General features: G+C 34.9%; 1 protein-coding gene across 2 annotated transcripts; it reads left to right on the top strand.

The window, feature by feature from the left end:
- Positions 1–3,183: 3,183 nt before the first annotated feature.
- LOC133294909 (peptide chain release factor PrfB3, chloroplastic) lies at positions 3,184–20,891 on the top strand. 2 transcript variants are annotated; one of them, XM_061493679.1, is made up of 7 exons: positions 3,184–3,418; positions 4,751–4,968; positions 9,261–9,461; positions 10,203–10,415; positions 19,268–19,445; positions 20,167–20,314; positions 20,548–20,891. In XM_061493679.1, the coding sequence occupies exons 1-7, from the start codon at positions 3,229–3,231 to the stop codon at positions 20,654–20,656; spliced, it is 1,257 nt and encodes a 418-aa protein (XP_061349663.1). In that variant the 5' UTR covers positions 3,184–3,228; the 3' UTR covers positions 20,657–20,891. The 2 variants fall into 2 exon arrangements, with proteins under 2 accessions (XP_061349663.1, XP_061349662.1); XM_061493678.1 differs by having other exon boundaries at positions 20,167–20,684.
- Positions 20,892–23,859: the final 2,968 nt, after the last annotated feature.

The raw sequence follows: 23,859 nt of genomic DNA on the forward strand, positions 1-23,859 counted from the left end.
TGCATGACTTAATAATATGGGCTGAAATGGGCGATATACATTATATATAAGATCGGATGTATGTAAGTTCAGTAACATGGTATTTATAATGAGTTTCCTGGTTTATTTTGGCACTTATTTAAATAAATAAATAAAAGTCTATCTCTCTCTATATATATATATATATATATATATATATATATATATATATATATATATATATATATATATATGATATATAATTTCTCAAATCACTTGAAAGTTGGAACCATATCCCCCGCTTGCACATTTGTTTTGTGATAACGAATTTACTTGCCAATCCAGTACTTTTCATCTCCATTCCTCTTAATAATTAGGCTGATCTCCTAACTAAATAGTTAGTTTTTCTATTTAATGTAATGTTGTTCGTATTATCAATTACTGCACTATTTCTTTTGAAGTAGAAGAATAGTTAGTTTTCCTATTTATAATGTATTATTGTTAGTATAAATAAATCAAATATTATATGTACTCTTAATATACATGACTTAATAATATGGGCTGAAATGAGCGATATATATTATATATAAGATCGAAAGTTTAGTAACATGGTATTTATAATGAGTCTCTTGGTTTATTTCGGCACTTATTTAAATAAATAATAAAGTCTCTTATATATATATATATATATATATATGGGAGGGTTCTTTTGACTCCGGAGTAAGATTTTTAAATCTCACTCCCCATCTCAATCGTTGATGGACGAAAATCAACGGTTGTCATTTATAATTAATAATTAATTAATATAACTTCTTAAACTATAACCGTTGGATGGACGAAAATCAATGGCTAGGATGATGAGTAAGATTTATAAGTCTTACTTTGGAGTCAAATGATATATATATATATATATATATATATATATATATATATATATATATATATATATATATACATATAGAGTTCACTTTTTCTGCAGTAAGCCAATACGACGTCGTTTTGGGACGGAAATCATGGTGTTTTTGTAATTTTAATTTATTTTAGGGTTATAATAGTCTTTATATTTATAATTTTTTAAGATTTCAATACCAAAACGACGTTGTTTTGGGAATAAATGTAGATAACTTCTCTGCATTAACTGCGGAAACATTTTTCCCATATATATATAGAGGTTTACATTTCTACAGCTGTTGTACGTACAACAATCAAATACTTGTCATATATATACTTGAAAACATTAAATACGGAGAATCATAACCATACAAAGGATGAAAACATTAAATGTGGGAAATCATAACAATATACCTGTCGTTGCTGTACGTAAAGCGGCTGCAGAAATGATTTTATCACACACACACATATATATAGGGGTTTACATTTCTGCAGCTGTTGTATGTGTAGCAATCAATTACTTGTCATATATATACTTGAAAGCATTAAATACGGAGAATCATAACCATACAAATGATGAAAGCATTAAATGTGGAAAATCATAACCATACACATGTCGTTGTTGTACGTAAAGTGACTGCAGAAATGATTTTATCACACATATATATATATATATATATATATATATATATATATATATATGATTTATCATTTCTTGAAGGTTGGATCCATATCCCCCCTCTTGCACATTTGTTTTGTGATATCGAATTTATTTGCCAACCCTAAACCCTAGACCCGAATTTACTTGCCAATCCACTTTTCATCCCCCCCCCCCCCCCCCCACACCCACCACACACACACACACACCGAGTTCCTTTCTCTCCTTGGCAAGATGGGTGTACAAAATTTGTTCACTCCATCTTCAGGAACAGTATTAAATTAATAATTCTTATTATTTTAATTTTATTATATAGGGATTTTGTTATCCTAATATTTGTTTTTGCCTTAAGCTAGCTACGCATACCTTACATTCAGTTACAACAAATTTTTGGATTCGTGCCATTACATGTATTGTTTTGTACTATCTTTCAACTGATTATTTGCGAAAAGAGATTGCAGTTCATCTTTTGTAATGCTTCCACAAAATACACTCAAGATTGTGACCTATGTAGCACCGATACGACACGCGACACGTGACACGACATGACACGACACTCCGACACGTCAATCTTAAAAAATTATGGATTTCGACACGTTGGGACACGTTTTAATATTAAAAAATATTTTTAATTTATATAGTGTATATTTCATTTAATATTTAATAATTTAACAAAAAAATGAAACTAAATTAATAATACCCATTAACACGTTATAAAGATGAAAGTTTTAATAAAAAAATAAGAACTGGGATGGGAGAGAGATATAATTTCAGATAGAGAGATCAAATCATATTAGAGAGAGAAGAGAGAAGAAGATACAACAAGAGCGTGATAGGAATTGCCAACAATGATGTTGAGATGATCTCTTATCTACTTAAGGGGAAAAAAGACAAAAAGATAAAATTGATATGATCAGGTGGAAGCTTTATTAATATATTTTAACTTTTACAAAAAGTAATTTTTTTTTAAAAAAAATTAAAAAATTACGAAAATGTCATTTGACCGTGTCGGACAAGGTCAAATTCGCGTGTCGGAATGGTCAACGTGTCGAAAAAAGTCAACCGCGTGTCCGACACCGTGTCGGAGCATTCGGACCCGACTCTTCCTGTTTTTACAAGTGTCCGTGCTTCCTTGATTGTGACCCCTATATTATCGGTGGTTGTAAAAAACCCTTTATATATTATATATTCAATTAATCGAGAGTCATAAACTTTATTTTAACATATTAAATATATTAGATTGTCAAACTTCAAGACAAACTATTTTGATTTTCCTATCGAAATAATATACTTACAAACTTTTCCAATTTCTAACAATAAACTAATGACGTCAACAGAACAAAGAAGTTGGGCTTAGTATAATATCACAATCAAAATAAATTTAGTGGAAATAAATAAAAAGATATAAGTAGAAAAATAATTTCCTTATTTAGAAATAAAAAATGCATCGAACTGGATAAATCTGAGAGAAAAAATTTCCCCAAAATCTGAACCGTTGTGGCTGTAGTATAGTCCACTTGTCCTATTTTCAGCGCAACGAAATTCTAAAAAGTATTTTCCCTCTTAAGATAATGCAACGAAAAAAGGGGCAAAAAAAGAAAGAAAAAAAAGTGGAACAATATTTCACTATTTCCATTTTGCTTTTAACACAAACAGTTGTGCTGCAAAGGTTTTCTTCAGCTTCACATTGTGCTGCAATTAGTTGTCTGCTTCTTCTCCTAATGATTATGGCAACGGTTGTCTCTGAACCTGCTTGTGCAAGAACAGCTCATGATATTGCATCTTATTTCGACTCAAATTTGCAGTCATTTCTAATGAGGAAGAAGCCACATGTTCAGTTGCTTCGATTTTCTTCCAGAATTAGAGCTTGTCATCCCATTGCTAACAATAAGGATGCATACAAACAAGTGGGTCTGTTCCAAAATGCTTTTTTTTTTTTTGGTGATTAGCATGTGCTGCTTTTGTTTATTGTTTCTGTTATGTCTGGAATAAGGTGATATTAGTGGTTCAATGTAGTTTTGCTGTGGTGGGTATGGCTTCTTTTCCTATATATATGTCAATGCCCTTTTGCTTTATATGAGTGAAAAGGGTAAGGTGGAAAATTGAGGATTGAGATTAGAAGAGGTATTTTTGGATACAGAATAAATCTAAAGAAACATCAAATTTTTATTTGAAGGTTTGTGTTTTCAGTCAAGAACATTTTCTTTTTTGGTTTTAATATGTTATTTCAAAATTCTGATGATGATAAATTGGTTGAAAATTGGTATATTTTTTCTTGGCTATAGATGTTCCACCTTTTAAAGAAATATAATATAAAACCATTAATATAGCAACTCCTGAGAGCTTAAGATTTTGGATGAAATGGTTCTTTACACCACCAATGTCAGATATAGTGGGACTTCAATTGTAAGGTCCAATATATTATTGTATGCCTAATTTCAAGAAAACGTGAAGATAAGGTCCAAAGCACGTGGAAGCAGTTGTTTCAGTTTAACTAGTGATTTTTAGTTCGAATCCTGGGTACCCTATGATAAAAACTTGGTAGACAGACTTGCCTCCCTTGTGATCCTGCCCGGGTCAACCCAAATAAGTTGAGAAATTTTTTTAAAAAAAAAAAAAAGGTTACAAAGAACTGTGCCTAAGGGATAAATGGCCCACTTATCTGATTCTGAAAAAATGTCTCTGGTATTAATGGGAGACTTGTTATCATGTACTCTTTTCAGATATCTCGGTAGTTCTGATATATGATGTGATAAAAATAAAGGCATGTGAAAATTGGATCAATAGTAAAAGAAGAGAAACAGTGTTTACTATGATATTATCTATAAACAGAATAACTTATTTGCGTAAATTTGGTAAAAGAATGTTTCTCCTTATTGTTCACTTATATACTTCATGCTGCACCTATGATCATGAGGGATCACCATAAATATCTTTTTTTCCCTTTCTAAATTTGATGCCATAATGGTGGCTTTTGTCATGCACAAATATTCACTTTCTTGTTTACTTTGTATTCCTCTTTCTGAGTTTGATAGCCTGAGCAAGCCCTCAGAGCAAAATATAAGTTGATTGAAAACTCTTGATAATATAATGACTCTTCTGCAATTGTAATGAGCCAGATCAAAGTAAATGTGAAATAATGACTTTTGATGGTATAATGACCATTATACTTATAAGCTTTATACCTTCTACTTTATTTCACTTACTATTTCCTTTAATCATCAGTCACTCAAATATGATCAGGTTTATTTTCGCTACGAAGGAAAATTGAAGATGCAGTTCTTCGTGCTGAGATGTTTGCCTCAACAGCCTTGGAAATGGAAGAAGCAAAGTGGACCAAGCAGGAAGAAATGATACGCGATTTTGATCTTTGGGATGATCCAGCTAAGTCCAACGACATTCTTGTCAAGTTGGCTACCAGTGCCAAAGTGGTTGATTCTCTTAAGGACTTGAGATACAAGGTGATATTCTGTTACCATCAGTTTCACTTGAATTTGAAAAAATTATGTCTTTTATTCTATATAAAGCTTTATGGTGTGATGATTGTGTTGGCTGATGGGCCTGAGTTAATTAGAATGGGCCTGAATTAGTTAGTTAGTTAACTAGGAAAGCTTCTAGCATGTTCTGAGTTAGAATAAAAGGAGTTTGTGTAGTGTGATAGGTAGATATTGAGTATTTGGTGAATTGGGTTTTGGGAAAGGATCTCTTGGGATCTCTTTGACATAGGTATTTTGGCTTGAGTGTGAGTGAGGTCTTTTGGTGTTTTAACTTCTTATTTCATTACTTGAAAATAGAAGAGAATATATTATTAAGTTACGTGTAAACTGTACAAAGGGTTCTCTATTTAAATAGACTACATGACCTAATGGGCTAAGCCTAATACAACAAATAAATAATTAATATTATTATTTACAACACTTTCCCTTAAGCTAAGGAATAGATATTTATCATTCTCAGCTTGCTAGTACGTTCTTGAAATCTATTTGAAGGAAGTCCCTTTGTCAATACATCAGCCAATTGACGCCCAGTGGGAATGTATGGAGTGACAATCAACCCGTTATCAAGTTTCTCTTTGATGAAATGGCGATCGACCTCAATATGCTTAGTTCGATCATGTTGAACTGGATTATGAGCTATACAAATAACGGACTTATTATCAACAGGTCCTCTCAGTCCAAAAGGTCCCCGGAAAGTTTCTCCGGTGGCGGCTAATGGCGGCGAGAGGCGAATAAAAAAAAAGTTTTAGTTCTAATGGCGGTAATTGCGCAAGCAAAGCCTTCAGAATCGAAAGCTTTTGGGTTGAATTGGTTCTTTACATGGTATCAAAGCCTCGGTGTCACAGGTTCGATCCTCACCGCCCCTATTTAATTAATAATTAATTAAGTTTTGTGGAGTTTCTCAGCATAGGTAGGTGGACCTGTGCATTGTCCATCCTTCAAGCCCAATAGGTTTTCGTGTGAGGAGGCGTCTTAGAGATATATAAAACCATTAATGTAGCCTCACCCATCAGCTTAAGCTTTTGAGTTGAATTGGTTCTTTACAATTCTCTTCTATTTTCAAGTTGGTATCAGAGGCTCGGTGTACCGGGTTCGATCCTCACTGCCCCCACTTTCTTTCCAGTGGAATTTCTTTCTTCGCACAGGTAGGTGGGCCTGTGCATTATCCACCCTTCAAGCCCAGTGGGCTCTCATGTGAGGGAGCGTGTTGAAATATATAAAACTATTAATGTTGCCTCACCCAACAGCTTAAGCTTTTGGGTTAAATTGGTTCTTAACATCATTGTAACCCTGTCACAGTGTGATAGGATGCAGTCGATTCAATTTGAATCAATAATTAGGCAATCTGTGATCGTTTTATTTCAATACAATCAGTGTTATTTCTCTATTTTGCTTGTGTATTTCTGTTTAATTGCTATTGAATATATGGGTTCTGTTAAGAACCTTGGGATACACCACCCCAAAAGCTAGCTCAAAGGGTGGGAGTGCCCAAGACCTTATAAACACGCCCCCTCACACGAGAGCCCATTGGACTTGAAGAGTGGACAATGCGACAGGCCCAGCCTACCTGTGCTAAGAAACTCCACAAGAGAAAGTGGAGGACGACGAGACTCTGCTACCATGTTAAGAACCTTGAAATCACTACCCCGAAAACTAGCTCAAGGAGGCTCTCTATTTATAGAGACTAAAAGACCTAACGGAATGACCTAATGGGCCAAGCCCACAATCTAGACTATTCTAGACTATTCTAATAATAATAAATTAATATTATAAATTAATATTATTTCTAACACTCCCCCTCAAGCTGGTGCGTATATATCAAAAGCTCCCAGCTTGTTACAAATATGATCTATTCGAGGACCTCTAAGAGCTTTAGTGAATACATCCGCAAGTTGATCATTGGAATTGACAAATGCTGTCTCGATCTCCCTTGACTGGATCTTTTCTCTAACAAAATGACAGTCAATTTCTATATGCTTGGTCCTCTCATGAAAGACTGAGTTAGAGGATATATGCAAAGCGGCTTGGTTGTCACAAATGAGCTTCATAGGCCTTTGTTCACAGAGATGGAGTTCCTTCAGCAATTGACTCAGCCAGATGAGCTCACAGGTTGCATTTGCCATTGACCGATATTCTGCCTCCGCACTGTTCCAATTGGAATCACGGGCCCGAGAAAAGAATGGAGATGGGGTAGTACCGGAGATGATGCCAGTCATGTTTTTGGACGCATTATTTGAGCCCTCCATCACAAAATAAAAGGAGATGACCAGAAAATAGAAAAGAACTACAAGAAAGCAAGAAATCGCGCAAAAACGTTGCACAAAAGTGTCCAAACAGCGGGTTTTTCACTGATATCTTTCAAACGGATGGGACCCACAACGAACGGAGACCAGATCTGGAAAGAGGGTGAGGAGGCGAGCAAGATGGTGGTGGTCCGGCCTGGAACGGTGGCCGGACGGTGGCTCACGCGCCGGAACAGTGGTTCGGCCGCCGGAGACTTCCACCGGCGCGTGGCGGCGCGTGGATGCTCCAATCAACACACGGCTTGGACAGACGGGGTCGCCTCCCTGAGCCGCTCCTGATCGCGTGGTGGTTGGTCGGAAAAGTCGCCGGAAAAGCAGTCTGACGGCGGTGAACAGTGGCGGACGGTGGTTTTCTGGCGGTTTCCGGCGATGAACGGAGGCTGACGATCTTTTTCTTGATGATACGAGGTTGAGGACAAAAAAATTTGTGACTGAATAAGGGTTAGGTGTGAAAGGATGGTTGCCGGTATGATGCACGGCAGTAAAAAGAAAGGAAAAGATATATATGTGGAAGCAGAGCCCTCAGATCGAGAGCTCTGATACCAAATTGAATCTGAAATATATTGTATATTCAAGTGTATAAGTCTGTACAAGGAGGCTCTCTATTTATAGACACTAAAAGACCTAACGGAATGACCTAATGGGCCAAGCCCACAATCTAGACTATTCTAGACTATTCTAATAATAATAAATTAATATTATAAATTAATATTATTTCTAACAGGTTCCATCATTGGCCATGGATCAAAAACAAAATAAAATGTGGCAATTACATCGAAGAAAGAAGCAGACAATGAATGCTTCTATGTCTGGGATAATTATAAGTATAGTGTTTAGGTTGATAGCTTTTCAATAAAGCTCAGAGATAGCCCTGAATTTGTGAATGGCTTTACCTTATATTACCTTTAGCCACTGTAAAATTCAGTTGTGCAGTTGAGCACTCCTGCTGCCTTTGGTCCACCATACTTCTCAAAAGTGATGAATGATATATGTTTGCTCAAGAAGTATCTTTACTATCACCACTAAGAGCATATAATGAATGTCATAGAATTCGATTACAATGTTGAACAAAATGAAACGTTTATTGACAGAAGTTTCTATCTCTGGATTTGTATCAATGGTGTACCAAATCAGAGATGAAGATAAAAATTAGTGCTGGATAACAGAAGCACTATTCTCCTACCCCAATATATTCTAGATTCCTGTCTTCCCTCCTCTTTCCTTCAACTAATCAATAACTGTCCCTAACTAACCCCCTATCCCCATTTATTCCTAATTAATTGTTCATGCCTTACCTATCCGCTAGACAGTTCTTTGCTGATAGTAAAGGCTTGGGTTTTGTAAAGAACCTTGAGATACCATGCAACAGGTCCAGCCTACCTGTGCTAAAAAACGCCACAAGAGAAAGTGGGGGGCGGCAAGGCTCTAATACCATGTAAAGAACCTTGAGGTCACCACCCCAAAGCTAGCTCCAAGGGTGGGAGTGCCCAAGACCTTATAAACTCCACATTAGTTGCACATACAACCAATGTGGGACTATATATCTCAACACGCCTCCTCACACGAGAGCCCACTGGGCTTGAAGGGTGGACAACATACAAGCCCATCTACATGTGGAAATTCCACTACAAAGAAAGTGGGAGGCGGTGAGATTTCGAACGCTCTGATACCATGTTAAGAACCTTGAGATACACCACCCCAAAAGCTAGCTCAAAGGGTGAGAGTGCCTAAGGCCTTATAAACTCCACATTAGTTGCACATACAACCAATGTGGGACTATATATCTCAACAGGTTTCAATCCCCTACTCTACCCCTGTCCTTCCTAACATAGACCTTTTTAATTAGAGGCCTGCTAACAGAATGCCATGCCAGTTTATTTATGTATTTTTATTTAATTATTTTTTTTGTGTCTTATATGAAGAGAATGTGATGCCTTTTTTTATGTCCTGCAGGTTGAGGAAGCAAAGCTGATCACGCAATTGGTTGAGATGAATGCTATTGATTATGGGCTTTATAAACAAGCATATGATGCATCTTTGGATGTGAGTAAGATTCTGGATCAGTATGAGATGTCTAAGCTTCTTAAGGGGCCATTTGATCTGGCGGGAGCTTGTTTGGTTATAAAATCTGGACCTAGAGGCATCTATCCAAAGGTTTGATGACATAATGTTTGAACTTTATTATGATTGTCTGAACTACGACTTGTGAATCTGGTTGATGTATGAGAAATTGTGTTGCTATATTCAGTAAAAAAATAACTTTGATTATGATGCATTCTAAAATTGATTTTTCACTTAAGCAATTCTTCAGAAGTTTAATTGAATATTGTTTGTGAACTACATTTGGAAGTTAAATATCATCTTTGTTCTCTTACAAATAAGTTATTTTCATTTACAATTGAAATGTTTAATTTGCCATTGTCCTGTTGCTGTACCAGCCAATAAGCTCCTCTCATTTCTACAGAAATCAAGTTCCATCTGCGACTGAAATTAATAGAAATCAACTTTAATGGATGAATGTGTTATTTTTAATTTAAAATAATGATATTACTGGTGTAGTATGTGTTGAAGTTTTAAGTTTACTTCATTCTTTGAGTTTTGCTCTTTCCTGAAGCAGGAATAAGCAAACAAGGTTTCCATTAGTTAGGCCTATGGTTTATCTAGCACATTCTCACGCATATGTGAGCTTAAGTATTGAGGCATTTTCTTCAAGTACTAAAACATATGAAATATGCCAATTTTTATAGTGTTTACTCATGATGAATCTATATATTTCATCAAGACTTTTTAAGATTGAGTTATTGATTGTCCGCTGTATGATTCAATATCTTTTGTTCTCAAACTATTTATGTAAATTTGTTCTGCTGTCTTTGACCTACTTTTGCATAAATCTAGCTCTGGGCAGAACAGCTCCAAAGCATGTATCTTAAATGGGCCAAAAAACAAGGTTATGAAGGAAGAATTGTTGACAGGTGTCTGTTCAAGAATGGAGGAATCAATTCAGCAACTATAGAGCTTGAATTTGAGTGTGCTTATGGATATCTTTCTGGGGAAAAAGGAGTTCACTACCTGATAAGGGGTTCTCTGGATGAATCTTCTCAGCTTGAGGTTTAAACAATTTCTTTCATCGTACCTAATAGTAAACTGATTTTCTTTTCTGGTTTACTGTGTTATTTTCATAATTAATTTTATTATTGAAAACCTCATCGTGGGAATATAACTCATCTTGGGTATCTCAAGGGGGACATCGGGAAAAGGTAGGAGTAGTGCTTGATGCATATACTGATGCAATGCTGCACCTAGTGAATATTTACTACTGGATATTTTAGCTTCCTTGGAGGAAATTGTAATACCCCGTTCTAGACCGGTTTGTTAACATCACATATGGAATTAAAGGCAACTACAAACACAGTAATTGATTAAAATGATGGATAAATTTTTTCCTTTCCGTTTCTGAAAATAAATTGATTTCCGTATTCATTAAGTTCAATTACAGCAATTATAACGTATACATGATTCAGAAACGTATAATACTAACCTACAAACCCTTATACAGTAATACCATAAACCTAAAGGGTATAGGAATCATTTTCTATTTATTTAAACTTGAAATGTCATGATTTGTAACTCTGCTGCTCCTCGCTAGACTACTCGCTGATGCGAGCAAGTCAGCAAGGAATATATTTTTCAGACAATAACAGGGTTGTCTTTATGCTTGCTCGCTAGCCCTACTCGCTGAAGCGAGCATGCTAGTGAGGAGATCGTATCTGCTCACTAAAGCGAGGAACTCAGCGAGGAAAATGGGATCAAGGCAGTAGCTACTACCAAGCATTTAATTTGCTCGTTAGCTGCTCGCATGGGCGAGCAAGCCAGCGAGCAATATATTTCCAGGGCAGTAGCTTAACAAGGATTTCTTCCATCCCAAGCAACTGCTTGCTCGGCTGCTCGCTCCAGCGAGCAAGCCAGCAAGCAGGCCCTATTCTTGTATGGTTCTATTTGTATCTTGACATAAACCTTGAGGAAAAGCTTGGTTTTTTGGTACCTAATTGACCAGACAAACAATCCAATATCACATTCATACTTGATTAAATCTCTTTCATTGTTTTCACCAAAAAAAAATCTCTTTCATTGTGATTACATCATTCCAGACATGTTTCTTGATCCTCAAGTAATACATCCCTAACATGTCTTGTAATCCAAGTAATCCTTAATAACTTTGCTTACATCCATGACCTAAAAGCTCATGAAATCATATAGCCATTCTTAGGCATATTCTTGCATGTTGCATTACTTGTAACTCATGTAATAACTTAAAATATCTTATTCCTTCCATACTACTAGACTTGTCATTCATGAAATACATGAAACATTGCATAAATTCTCATTGAACATAAACATAACCTTAAATCTATATACATGATAACTTCATCTCAAATTACATTCATCAACATAATTGAGTTTACATAAGTTTTATACAAAGTCTTCTAACAAATGCACATATGACTGATACAAAATGACATAATTGCATTGTAAAATGATTATATACATAACATGATAAACTGTCTGCAATATCTGATTACATAACAACAAAAGTAATCAATCTCTTTATTATTATTTATTTATTATTTAAATAAAAAATTTATAAGCTATACAAAAAAAAAGTAATCAGTCTCTAAACATGTACTACAGGCTATCTGTGGCCCCTTGCCATGTGGTGCTTCTACTCTGTCTGAGGAGGTACCTGATATGTATTCCCGTAACGTGGGGTGAGATAAAAATATCAGTAAACTAAGGGTCCTTGGAAGATCACTCCACCTTATGGTTCACTTACTGTGCAGAAGCAGTAAAATACACATTACATCATACATGATAATCTGACAAATATTGTATTGAGGAAACTTCCAAGAGATTTCCTGAAGGCTGCGTCTCTTACGTATCTGCACCCCATGGAGGTCCCAAAGGCTATGTCCAATGGAAGTTCCTATTGATTAGTTATTTTCATGAGATATCCCGAAAATTGAGTCTCATAGGCATTAAGCCCCAAAGAGATCTCGTAGGCTGTGTCAAAGGAAACTAACTACTGCATATAATTCTAATGGCCATAGAACATACTGAATATAGTGAACATACATACATATCATTCAACTATTCACTGAAATGCATTATGTCATGCTCTACAACTATATGCAGAACATATCACTGAAACTGTTACTCCAACAGAGTATGGTGGAACACACAAGAGGACTAACTCTAAGGTCCAGAAGTTTACCTGATGTAGACTTCCTGAAAATGTTGTCTGACTGTAAAATGTAAAATGGTGGAAAATATGATCAATACTAATTTTAACACACGAATACCAAGTCATTGTCTCAAACAACTTCACAAATACATGATTCTAAGACCCTCTTTGCTCAAAATCAATGATCTAAGTTCTGATCAACTGAAAGTTCCATTGGAGAGTCTTTCACCACAATATCACTTGATGCAACACTATAACATCAAATAACATATCATCAATCAACCAAAACCATCATCATATAACAAATTTCGAAAATCCAACACCATGAAAACCTAACTTTTTGAAAATACATGAAACTTGGATCAAAATGATTTTACTCACCACCAAACACATTATTATGAGGAGAGGATGCTTTCCCTAGCTTGAAACAATCCAAAAACTCCTCAAAACACCAAGGTCACCAAATTTTCCTAAACTTTCTCAGGGGAAACATCTCCACCTAGGATGGTTCTTGATGGGAAAAATTTGTTAGGTTATGATCCTATGGTGATTCCAAACATTTTTCATGACGACAACTAAGGATTTCCATGGTTGTATCTCAAAGTGTGTTTCCAAGCTTTCTTAACAATGCCTAAGTCGTCTAGGAGAAGAAGATGATCGAAAATGGTGATGATTTAGAAGTCTAATGTCCTTAATTAGTTACTTAACAAAGGGTTAAAGATGATAGAAAATGTTGTGGTCCGATCCAGTGCAAAGGCAAAATTTAGAGCAATGGCTCAGAATATTTGTGAACTACTTTGGTTGAAGATTATCCTTGAAGACTTAAAGATTAAGTGGGAGGGACAAATGCGACTCTAGTGCGATAACAATTAGTATAGCTCACAATCCAATGCAACATGACTGCTCAAGGCACATTTAGTTTGATAGACATTTTATCAAGCAAAAGCAATAGAGTGGAGTAATTTGCACATCCTATTTGACTGCACAAGGACAATTGGCTGATGTACTTACCATGGGGTTAAATAGTCCAGTATTTCATAATATTATATCCAATTTGGGAATAAAGAATGCCTATTCACCAGCTTGAGGGGGAGTGTGAGAAAACATGGTCTTGACTTTGTGGCAGAAATTCAAGACAATGGTGGATTTTGTTCTTTATTTTCTTCTAGAATATGTGGTGACAAGTTTCTAATTTTATGACAGAATCTTTTTTAGAACTTGTGGCAGGATCTGTCACAGAATATATGGTGACAAATTCCAAATTTTATGCCAAAATCTTTTCCATAACTTATGGTAGATTCCAAGCAACAATGACAGACATAGTTTATGGTACACAACTAGGTGTAACTCCTATTTTTCTAATTTTATTGTACAATTCATTCCCCAATTCCTGGTATATATTGGCATTTTGTAATCAACATAATAGTAAAGTAACTCTACATATTTAGATTTTGACATTTTCCAACTGTTATAGGTTTACACCAAGGTTTTTCACTGAGTCCTTATCCTTTTGCCCTAGTTACGGTGAGCTAACTAAAGATATCAAAGACAAGACACCATAGTGTATACTACTTTAGATGATATTTGTGGGAAAATCATGTAATTAGGAGTTATGGGTTTAACCCACATAGCTTTTTTGTTGTTTTACATATGCTACTTAGGTTCTTTCCTTTTTTACCCTTATACTTTTATTATATGTTGAAAAACTTATTCCATTGGAGAAGATGAATAAAACATTGAGTTTTTACATGGTATCAAGAGCTTTCATGGTCCTGAGAAAGCCCAGCCACCATCAAAACTGAAAATCCGGCAACACATCGCAGCAAAAACCTTGAGATCAACCATTGTCAAGGATGGTTCTCCCTCTTACAAAGCCCCAACAACAAATGTAAGGTTGCCAGTCATTGTAGAAGGTCAAAACCGGTTGAATCTCAGCTTGTCACCACCATCAGCTGCTGTCAGAAAATGCCGATCTACAAGCTCCTAGAAGTCCCACCGGATTGTGACTTGCCACGCTCCTATACGTGCCAGAAACAGACCGGTGACTCACTCCTGCGTGTGCCCACGCACGGACTTCCTTCAGCGCGTGTAAGCCACGCGCTGCTGTGCAGGCAGTTCAGCTCTGGACTTGTCTCGTTTGGTTCGTCCTCCTCTCTCCTATCTGTTTGAGGGTTCAAAACAGTGATTGGAGACATTTTTTTCCTAGGTAACCTTTGTCTTCTCTCATGGCTTTCTCCACCAGCTTTACCGCTACATCTTCATCTCTCAACTCGTAGGTATATGGTGAAAATTTGTCCCTTCAAATAACCAATCACAAGTTGAATGGAAAAAATTCCTCCAATGGTCTCAATCAGTCCAATTAGTTATTAGAGGAAGGGGCAAAATGGGTTATCTCACAGGGAAGATTAAAGAATCTTCCCTGTTTACTCTTGTTCACAGTGACATATGGGGTCTATCTCGTGTAACAAATATTTCTGACTTAAGATGATTTATAATTGATGACCATTCTCGAGTGTGTTGGGTCTACTTTCTCAAAGAAAAGTCTGACGTTGTTCATGCTTTCAAAAAAATTCATGCCATGGTTCAAAACCAATTTAGCATCTATATAAAAACTCTTCAAACAGACAATAGTAAAGAATATTTTAATTCTGTCCTTGGAGAATACTTCTCTCATCATGGCATCCTTTATCAGAGTTCTTGTCATGATACTCTTCATGTGCTCTTATATTCACCATGAATGTCCCTAAATATTTGTGGGGGAAGCTGTTCTAACTACCTTCTACCTCATCAATCGAATGTCTTCTCGTATCATTCAATTTCTTTCTCTGCTGTCAAGTCTTTTAAAGAATTATCCATTTATTAGCTCCATATCTTTACTTACTCCAAAATTATTTTTGTGTGTTATTATTCCAAACTTGATCCTAAATCTCACAAGTATGTCTTCATTGAATACTCTCTACTCAACAGAGATATAAATGTTATTTCCCATCTCTCCGAAGGGTTTTTGTCTCTACAGATGTCACTTTCTTTGAGACTCAATCTTTCTTTTCCCCGCTTTCTTCTTAGGGGGAGCTTCTAGATGAAGATCAATCATGGGAACCTGCAAGGTTACCTCTTTCCTTATCTATCCCTTCATCACAGAACTCACCACAATTGGAAACTGGGAGAGATGAGCAGTTGGAAAAAGATGGAAACAACAATCAGTAAAAACAATTGTTGGTTTATAGTCGGAGACATCCTTCTCAAAATGTAAATAATCCACACCCTTTGCACTGCCAGGATTCCACTTTTGGTTCTAGTTCCAACAACCCGGATCCAACCCGACATGCCTATGAGGATTTACATTTGCAATTTCTCTCAGGAAAGGAATCGGGTCTTCTACTTTATATCCTATCTCTCAATATGTCTCCTATAATACATTGTCTCGAGGTTTTCTTGCCTTCAACACTGTCTTGGATGGTGTGAAGATTCCCAAAATATCCAAGAAGCCCTTGATGATCCAAATTGGAGGTCGGCTATCATTGAGGAAATGGATACTTTGGAAAGGAATAATACACTGGATATTGTGGAATTACCAAGAGGAAAGCAACCAGTGGGTGTACACCATTAAATTCAATGCAAATGGTAGCATCAATAGATATAAGGTCAGACTAGTTGCAAAGGGGTACACTCAGACGTATGAAATAAATTATCAAGAAACATTTGCTCCTGTTGCCAAACTCAACACTATTAGAGTTCTTCTCTCCTTGGTTGCTAATCTTGATTGGCCCTTACAACAGTTGGATGAAATAAACCAGTGGATGTACACCATTAAATTCAATGCAAATGGTAGCATCAATAGATATAAGGTCAAACTAGTTGCAAAGGGGTACACTCAGACGTATGAAATAAATTATCAAGAAACATTTTCTCCTGTTGCCAAACTCAACACTATTAGAGTTCTTCTCTCCTTGGTTGCTAATCTTGATGGGCCCTTACAACAGTTGATGTGAAGAATGTTAATTTGAATAGTGATCTACATTAAGAAGTCTATATAGATCCTTACCTTGGTTTCAAAAAAGGAGCTGGCTTGGTGTGTAAGTTAAAGAAGTCTCTTTATAGGCTCAAACAGTCTCCTAGAGAATGGTTCGATAAATTCACTCAAGTGTTCAAGAGGAAGGGCTTCTTACAGGTCCAAATTGATCATACACTGTTCAACAAACTTTCTAAGGATGGTAAGGTTTCCATTTATAGTCTATGTGGATAACATAATCATTATTGGTGACAACTGTGAGGAGTTATATTCCTTGAAGGAATATCTAGCAAGTCATTTTGAATTGAAGGACCTTGGAGTCCTAAAATATTTTCTTGGCATAGAAGTGGCCTGGAACAAGACAGGGTTTACAAATCTCTCAAAAGAAGCACATCTTAGATTTGCTTCAGTAGACAAGCATGTTAGGATGCAAGCCAACTAAAACACCTATGGAACCCAATGTTAAGTTGGGTATAGAAGATGGGAAAGAGGTGGACAATGAGCAATATCAGAGATTGGTTGGAAAATTGATCTACCTGTCTCATACTCGACCTGACATTGTTTTTGCAATAAGCATGGTTAGCCAATTTATGCATTCACCCAAAGAGAAACATCTTGGTGTAGTTTATCGAGTCCTAAGGTATCTCAAAAGTACACAAGGAAGGGGATTGTTCTTCATAAAGGGGTATAATAGGATGATTGAAATCTACACTGATGCAGATTGGGTAGGTTCATCAGTAGACAGAAAATCAACCTTAGGCTATCGCACCTATATGTGGGGAAACTTAGTAACTTGGAGAAACAAGAAGCAAATAGTGGTTGCAAGGAGTAGTGCTGAGGCAGAATTACGAGCACTAGCTCATGGAGTTTGTGAGGGTGTCTGGTTAAGAAAACTTCTAGATGAACTAAAGATCTCATTTTCCTTACCATTAAGGTTGTATTATGATAACAAAGCAGCCATCAGTATTGTTCAAAATCCTATTCATCATGATAGAATAAAACGTGGAAGTTGATCGTCATTTCATCGAGGAGAAATTGAATGATGGGATTGTGTGTATGTAATATCTCTACCAAAGAACAAATTGCTGACATTCTTACTAAGAGTCTAAACAAATAAGTTTTTGATAACTTAATAGACAAGTTGGGAATGATCAGTATTTACCTCCCAACTTGAGAGGGAGTGTGGGAAATTCATGAAATTAGGAGTTATGGGTTTAACCCACATAGCTTTTGTTGTTTTACATATGGTACTTAGGTTCTTTCATTTTTTACCCTTATGCTTTTATTATATGTTGAAAAACTCATTACATTAGAGAAGATGAATAAAACATTGAGTTTTTACAATATTATACTTATTGATGAGACAGAGGCAGGTGTTAACACTAAACTAGAATTATAGAGAAGCAAGTAGGAGTCTAAAAAATTTATGTTAAGTAGGAGTAAAATTGAATACATGGGTGTGAGGTCGACACAACAAGAAGAGGAGATAAAAAATTTGTGATAATGATAGGAAAGGAAGTACCCAAGAAAGATGAATTTAGATACCTAGGATCAATCTTGGAAAAAAGAGGAGAGTTTGACAAGGATGTAAGCCATAGAATCAAAGTAGGCTGGATGAAATCACGCAGTACATCGGTATTCATGTGTGATCCTAAAATTTTCATAGAATGCTGATAAGGTCTACAATGCTAAACAGAGTTGAATGTTTGGCTAACAAAGAGACGACATAATCATAACATGAGAGTAGGGGAAATGAGGATGTTAAGGTGGATGTGTGGTCATATAAGTATAGACAAGTTATGAGTGAAGATATTCAACGAAAAATTTGAGTAGTACTAGTGGAAGAAAAGACAAGAGAACATTGGATGAGATAGTTTAGGATAAGGGGGCGTTTGGTAGAGGGAAAAAGAAAAATACCCGGGAATTACGATTCCTAGGAATATGGTGGAAAAGTGAGTTTCCCAAGAATGTTACAAAAAAGTTGTTTGGTAGCCCAAAATATTCACGGGAATGTTGCGTTAATTTTCTTGATGTTATGTTTTGTTGATTGTAAAATATTGCTGGAAATGTGGATTAAGGTTAATTATGTCCCAAAGTAATTATCAAATATTCTCATCACATGGGATTCTCAAAATACCATCCATTTGGTGGTATTTTAAGATATAATTTTTCTTCATAAAAATGAATTCAGGAAATCCGATTTTTCCTGAAAAAAATTTACAATCCTCGTACCAAACGTAGATATATCGAATTCTCAATCTCACTTTCCCAAGATTTTAAAATTTTTCCTTCTACCAAACACCCTTAGTGCTCAAGTAAGAAAAGAAATTAGTTACCAAAAGCATGACAAGAAGAAAGGAAAAGGTCAGCACAACTTATTTGGTGATTTGTAGCAAAACAAGATTTAATCGAGTGCAAAATAGATTGACGTGCAGTTTCTTTGAGGACAGAGGGGAGGAAAGCTAGTAGCATTGTGGATGGATAAAATTTGTGCTTATTAATTTTATTTTTTTCTTCTTCTACTCTCTCGTTAAATAATTAATTTTAATTTTTTAATTTTTCTCTGTTTTCATTTATTTATTTATTTATATATATATATTATTATTTATTTTTCTGTAATCTTTTCTTACTTTTATTTGTTGTTTTTGTTGAACTAAAGTATTGAAATTTGATGAAAACATTTTTGTTTGCAAAATTTAAATTTTGCAGGTGAGCGCAGCAATTGTAGATGTTGTTCCCATGTTCCTAGAGAATGCTTGTGATCTAGAAATTGATTCCGAGGATTTGATTATCTCATCTTCCTTGATTCATGGAGAACAGAAGAGACAAACTGAGCTTGCAGTTTGCATTCAGCATCTACCTACTTGCATAAGTGTCCAATCCTCTGGTATGCTGATGTTTGTGTTAAAATGGTTGTTTCTTTAATTTTCTAATTTCTTTATTCTTTCCATTATACATTGAATATCATGTGCCAGAATTTGCAAATAAAATTGCAATGTTCCAAATGATGTGCTAATATTATTGGCCGTTGATGATGTGATAGTCTGCTTGCAAGATTTCAAATACACACATATGTCATGCCCCTTTTATCTGATAGTCTAATTGTTATTTTTCCATTGAGTATTAATGATAAATCATAAGTAGAAAAGATATTAAGAAGCTTAGTAGGACATTGATCCCCTACCTTGGAATGTCACCATTATAACTTGATATAAGAAGTTGTAAATTCTCAGGCCTATTCATAATTCTTGTTTTAAGTTGAGATTTAGGTTTGAGGTCTGTAAAAATTGTTTGACTTGGCAGCCAAAAGAGACGAAAAGGTTATAAGTTATAACAGGCATCCTCTTAATAATTTGCCATAAATTAATCGAGTTTGCAATTGTTTTAATTTCACACCTGGAAAACACTAGCCAGTGCGTGTGGAAGAAGTTGATTAGTTTTTTTGTTCATTCATCATTTCCTTACTAACCACATCCCCTGACATTCATTTGATAGAACTAAATAACCACCCACTTCTTTTTCCCTTCAGCATTTTCAAAAATCTTTTGAAGCTTAAAAATGGGGATTCTACTGAACTATGTTTTATTTTTTATTTTATCCTTATGGAGGTGAGAGGAGCCACTTTGCAAATAAGATGAAAGCACTAAACAGATTGAAAGCTAAACTTCAGGTGATAGCATGGGAACAAGGAGTTGCAAGTATAAATAGTATAAGGAAGGATGACATTGTCAATCTGTGGCAAGAAGAAACTAGGAGGTATGTCACTCATCCATACAAGTTAGTACATGATGTAAAGACAGGCATTGAGGTGCCAGACCTAAATTCTGTTTTGGATGGGAATATTGGACCCCTTATTGCAGCTCATATTAATTCAAGGGTCATGTCATAAGGTCTAAATCCATGTTTCCTGTCCCCTCTTAATCTTATCCTATGATTATTTAGCATGATAGACTTCATAGTTTCAATTTTTCAATCCTGCAAAATTTCAGGATTTACTTCAATTCCATCGTGCTGAGGGAAAAAAAAAAAAAGTACGACACACATAGAGTAGCAATTCATCCAATTTGGCCTGTATTGACATATTTGTTGATGAGTTAAATGTCAACAGCATTATTCTCTAAAAAATATATGTTGTAAATAATGAATATACAATTGTGTAAGTATTTTTGATTTATTTTCCTTTTTATTAGGCAGATTATGATAGGAAAGATTATAGGGAAATTATTTGACAGATTATAGGTATGATTTACTCCTCATTTGTTTTCCTAGAATTAGCTCAATAATTAGGAAAGTAATTGTACCTATGTACATGATCACAAGTAATAATATTAAGATTGCCTCATATTTTAATTTTTTATATATATTATTTATATATACATAGGAAAAATGTTTCTCCTATTATAAGAGATAAGTTTATCTTCTATGACTCAAAACGAACAATGTCATTTTGGATCTTGGAGAAAAAAATGTAAGGTGTTTTGGGATTATATAAGAGAAAACTTTTATCCCATGTGAAAGGAGAAACATTAAATTATATATATATATATATATATATATATATATATATAGAGGTAGGATCGATCATTTGACACTGGTATCAAATTTGAAATTCGACACCTCATCTGAGAGTCGTTAGATAAAAAAAGATCAACGACTCTGATTTGTAAGCATGTGACACCATTGATCTTTTTTTATCTAAAGGCTCTCAAATAAGGTGTCAAATTTCAAATTTGACACCGATGTCAAAGGATCTTACCTCATATATATATATATATATATATATATATATATATGGAAAAAGATCTTTTGACTCCCTTGTAAGAATAAGAATCTTACTCTCCATTTCAAGTGTTGATCTCCATGCAAAACCATTCAAATATTCTTTCGTCATCGTTGATGACATTTGCATTTGTAGCTAACTTAACCAAAGCTCCTAGGATAAAATCATGTGCAGCAACCAAATTATTTAATTCACATGGAATTAGTACATTCAGTGAACAAAAAGTTGCTGGTTATTACCCAAAGCTAAGTCATATCTAAATGGTCTTGATTAGTGATGGTAAGCTTCTTTTTTAAATGTGAGGGGTCGAACAGAAGTTCTTTTCAGAGCAGATTTTCCAATTTTCTCTGACATGGGAATAGAGAACAGTGAAGGAAAAAGGGAGGAAAGAGTAAAAAAATATGGAAGCGAATGATGGAGCTTAAAGGATATTGTTATTACTCTTATATTAATCAAAACAGTTAACAAGTTAGATTTATGTGGATTAAGGATAGCCTCTACTTTTAAAGCATTCCACTTATAAACGTAATTTGAGAATCTGATGCATTTTTCATGACAAGTTTTATACAACACTCAAGTTAAGTTGCTAACCATGAAAGCTGGCTCCTTGTTAAATTTAGCCAGAAACTCCATAAATTTCTTCGGGTGGATTTGGCTGAAATCAGGTGAGAACTGAGAAGTTCTAATTTTTTCCTATAGGAACGTTTTATTTTATTCTTGAGATTTCTCGATCCCAATTGAGTTGCACAGGACCATAAACTCTAGGCCACTGTAAAGAACATTTTATTAGATTCAAGGTATTTGCTTGCTTTTTTCTTGATTCTTGTGTGCACTTATTTTGTTTGGAAAAGTGTGGCAATTTTATAGGCAGAGTTTCCTATCCTCAAACACATATTTCAACTATTTTTTTTTTTTGGTACAACATATTTCAACGGTTGAAATTATGTCTGGAACTCAGTGGGGTTTTTTTTGGGTCTGTGATATAAGTCATTCTGAGATTAATTATCGGTAGTGAAAAGAAAATTTACTTCTCATGGATTGGATAACTTTCTCCATAACTTCAGTTCTAAATATTGGATCAAAATGTTTTTCCCCCCTTCGGTTGCAGACAAACTGCTAGTTTTTCTTAACAGATCCAACATTAAACGATTTTCGAAATATTTGTATAAATTATTTAGAAAATCCTTTTTGTTTTACGAACAAATATGCTTTTGGTATATAAGTATAAGTAATATTATATCATCTTTAACAAATATTTCCTCATCTGATACGAATTGTTAGAGTTGGAAATGGTATAGTTGTTAAAAGGGGTTTCTATTGAGTTAGTTGTTAATTGGTTATGGTTGTTAAGTCAGTTTGTTTAATAGTTGTCAGTAGGATGTAGACATGTGACTTTTGGGTATTGATTACTGCTGTATTAAAGAGGAATGTGTTGTACAGAAGGCTTATGCAAGAAATAATACAAATGTTACTTTCTCTTTTGTTAGTTTTCTCTAATTGTTAGGTCCGTTCCTAAGATCATCCTTCTAATTGCTTAAAATATTAAGTTTTAAGCAAATTTTTAAAAATATAATATTTTAATTGGGTGTTATAAAAAAAAAATTATTGTTACTTTTTTTTTGAGTATGTCATCTTATCTCCAAAGATTTTTCAAATCTTGTCTCAAGCAAATCCTTGGACGCTCAGTTGCTACATGAGCTAGTTTTCGGGATTTCTTATTTGTTAATTTGATAAATCTTGGACCTCACTTTGGACGGAATTTCAATAAATGTAGCTTTCTGTTAAACAAATATGACTTTTTGGCTGAAATGACTCGACCACTGAGTCCAACTTAATCCTGAAATAATAAAGTTTTCATATTGAATTATGATGGTTATGTCAATAGTTCAATTTCAAATAGCTTGTATTATTATGGGTTGTTCCCAATGTATATGGATATGTTGAGGTATTGCTTCTAAGTCTTCTCCGTTAAGGTGATAGAAAGTTGCTGAGGGTAGTTCCTCCATGATCTTCAACTTCAATGAAGTAGTGATTATTTGCGAGTACTTTAGCATTCAACTTATTGAAAAAATAAGGTGGAACACGCAACTGGGAGATAAATGTGTAGTTGAATACTTCGCCTCAATATTCATATGAAAGAAAATTGGTGGGATTTAGGAAAGGGAATTGATTTAAGGTACATATTTGATTCCACTTAACTAAAGTCTTGGATTTAAGTTGTTGTAAATGTAATTTTTTTTTAAACGAGTTAGCCCTATCATAATATGGATGTTCACCGCTTGAACATGATTATCTCTCACAAAGAATTGCCTTTCGTAAAAGATATTTATGATTTAAAAAAGAAAAGAAAAAGAGTGATAGGATTTGTGTCTCTCAGTATATCCTCGATGGATAAGAGTTAAGAAAATAAAAGTGTCTTATTCCTATGGTGATGGTATGTATGCCCTCTCCATTACACAACCAAAATTTCAATATTTATCTGATGGCATGTTTCGGGGATTGGCTACTAGACCACATTGGT

The sequence above is a fragment of the Gastrolobium bilobum genome, unplaced genomic scaffold (assembly GCF_033153095.1).
Source record: "Gastrolobium bilobum isolate Gb01-03AN ecotype WA unplaced genomic scaffold, APGP_CSIRO_Gbil_v1 utg23973, whole genome shotgun sequence".
In the NCBI taxonomy this organism is placed as follows: domain Eukaryota; kingdom Viridiplantae; phylum Streptophyta; class Magnoliopsida; order Fabales; family Fabaceae; genus Gastrolobium; species Gastrolobium bilobum.

Coding starts and splice junctions, on each gene's coding strand:
- LOC133294909 (XM_061493678.1), top strand. CDS start 3,229: ATGATTATGGCAACGGTTGTCTCTGAACCTGCTTGTGCAAGAACAGCT. Junction 10,416..19,267: donor ATGAATCTTCTCAGCTTGAG/GTTTAAACAATT, acceptor TAAATTTTGCAG/GTGAGCGCAGCAATTGTAGA. Junction 19,446..20,166: donor CATAAGTGTCCAATCCTCTG/GTATGCTGATGT, acceptor ATCCTTATGGAG/GTGAGAGGAGCCACTTTGCA.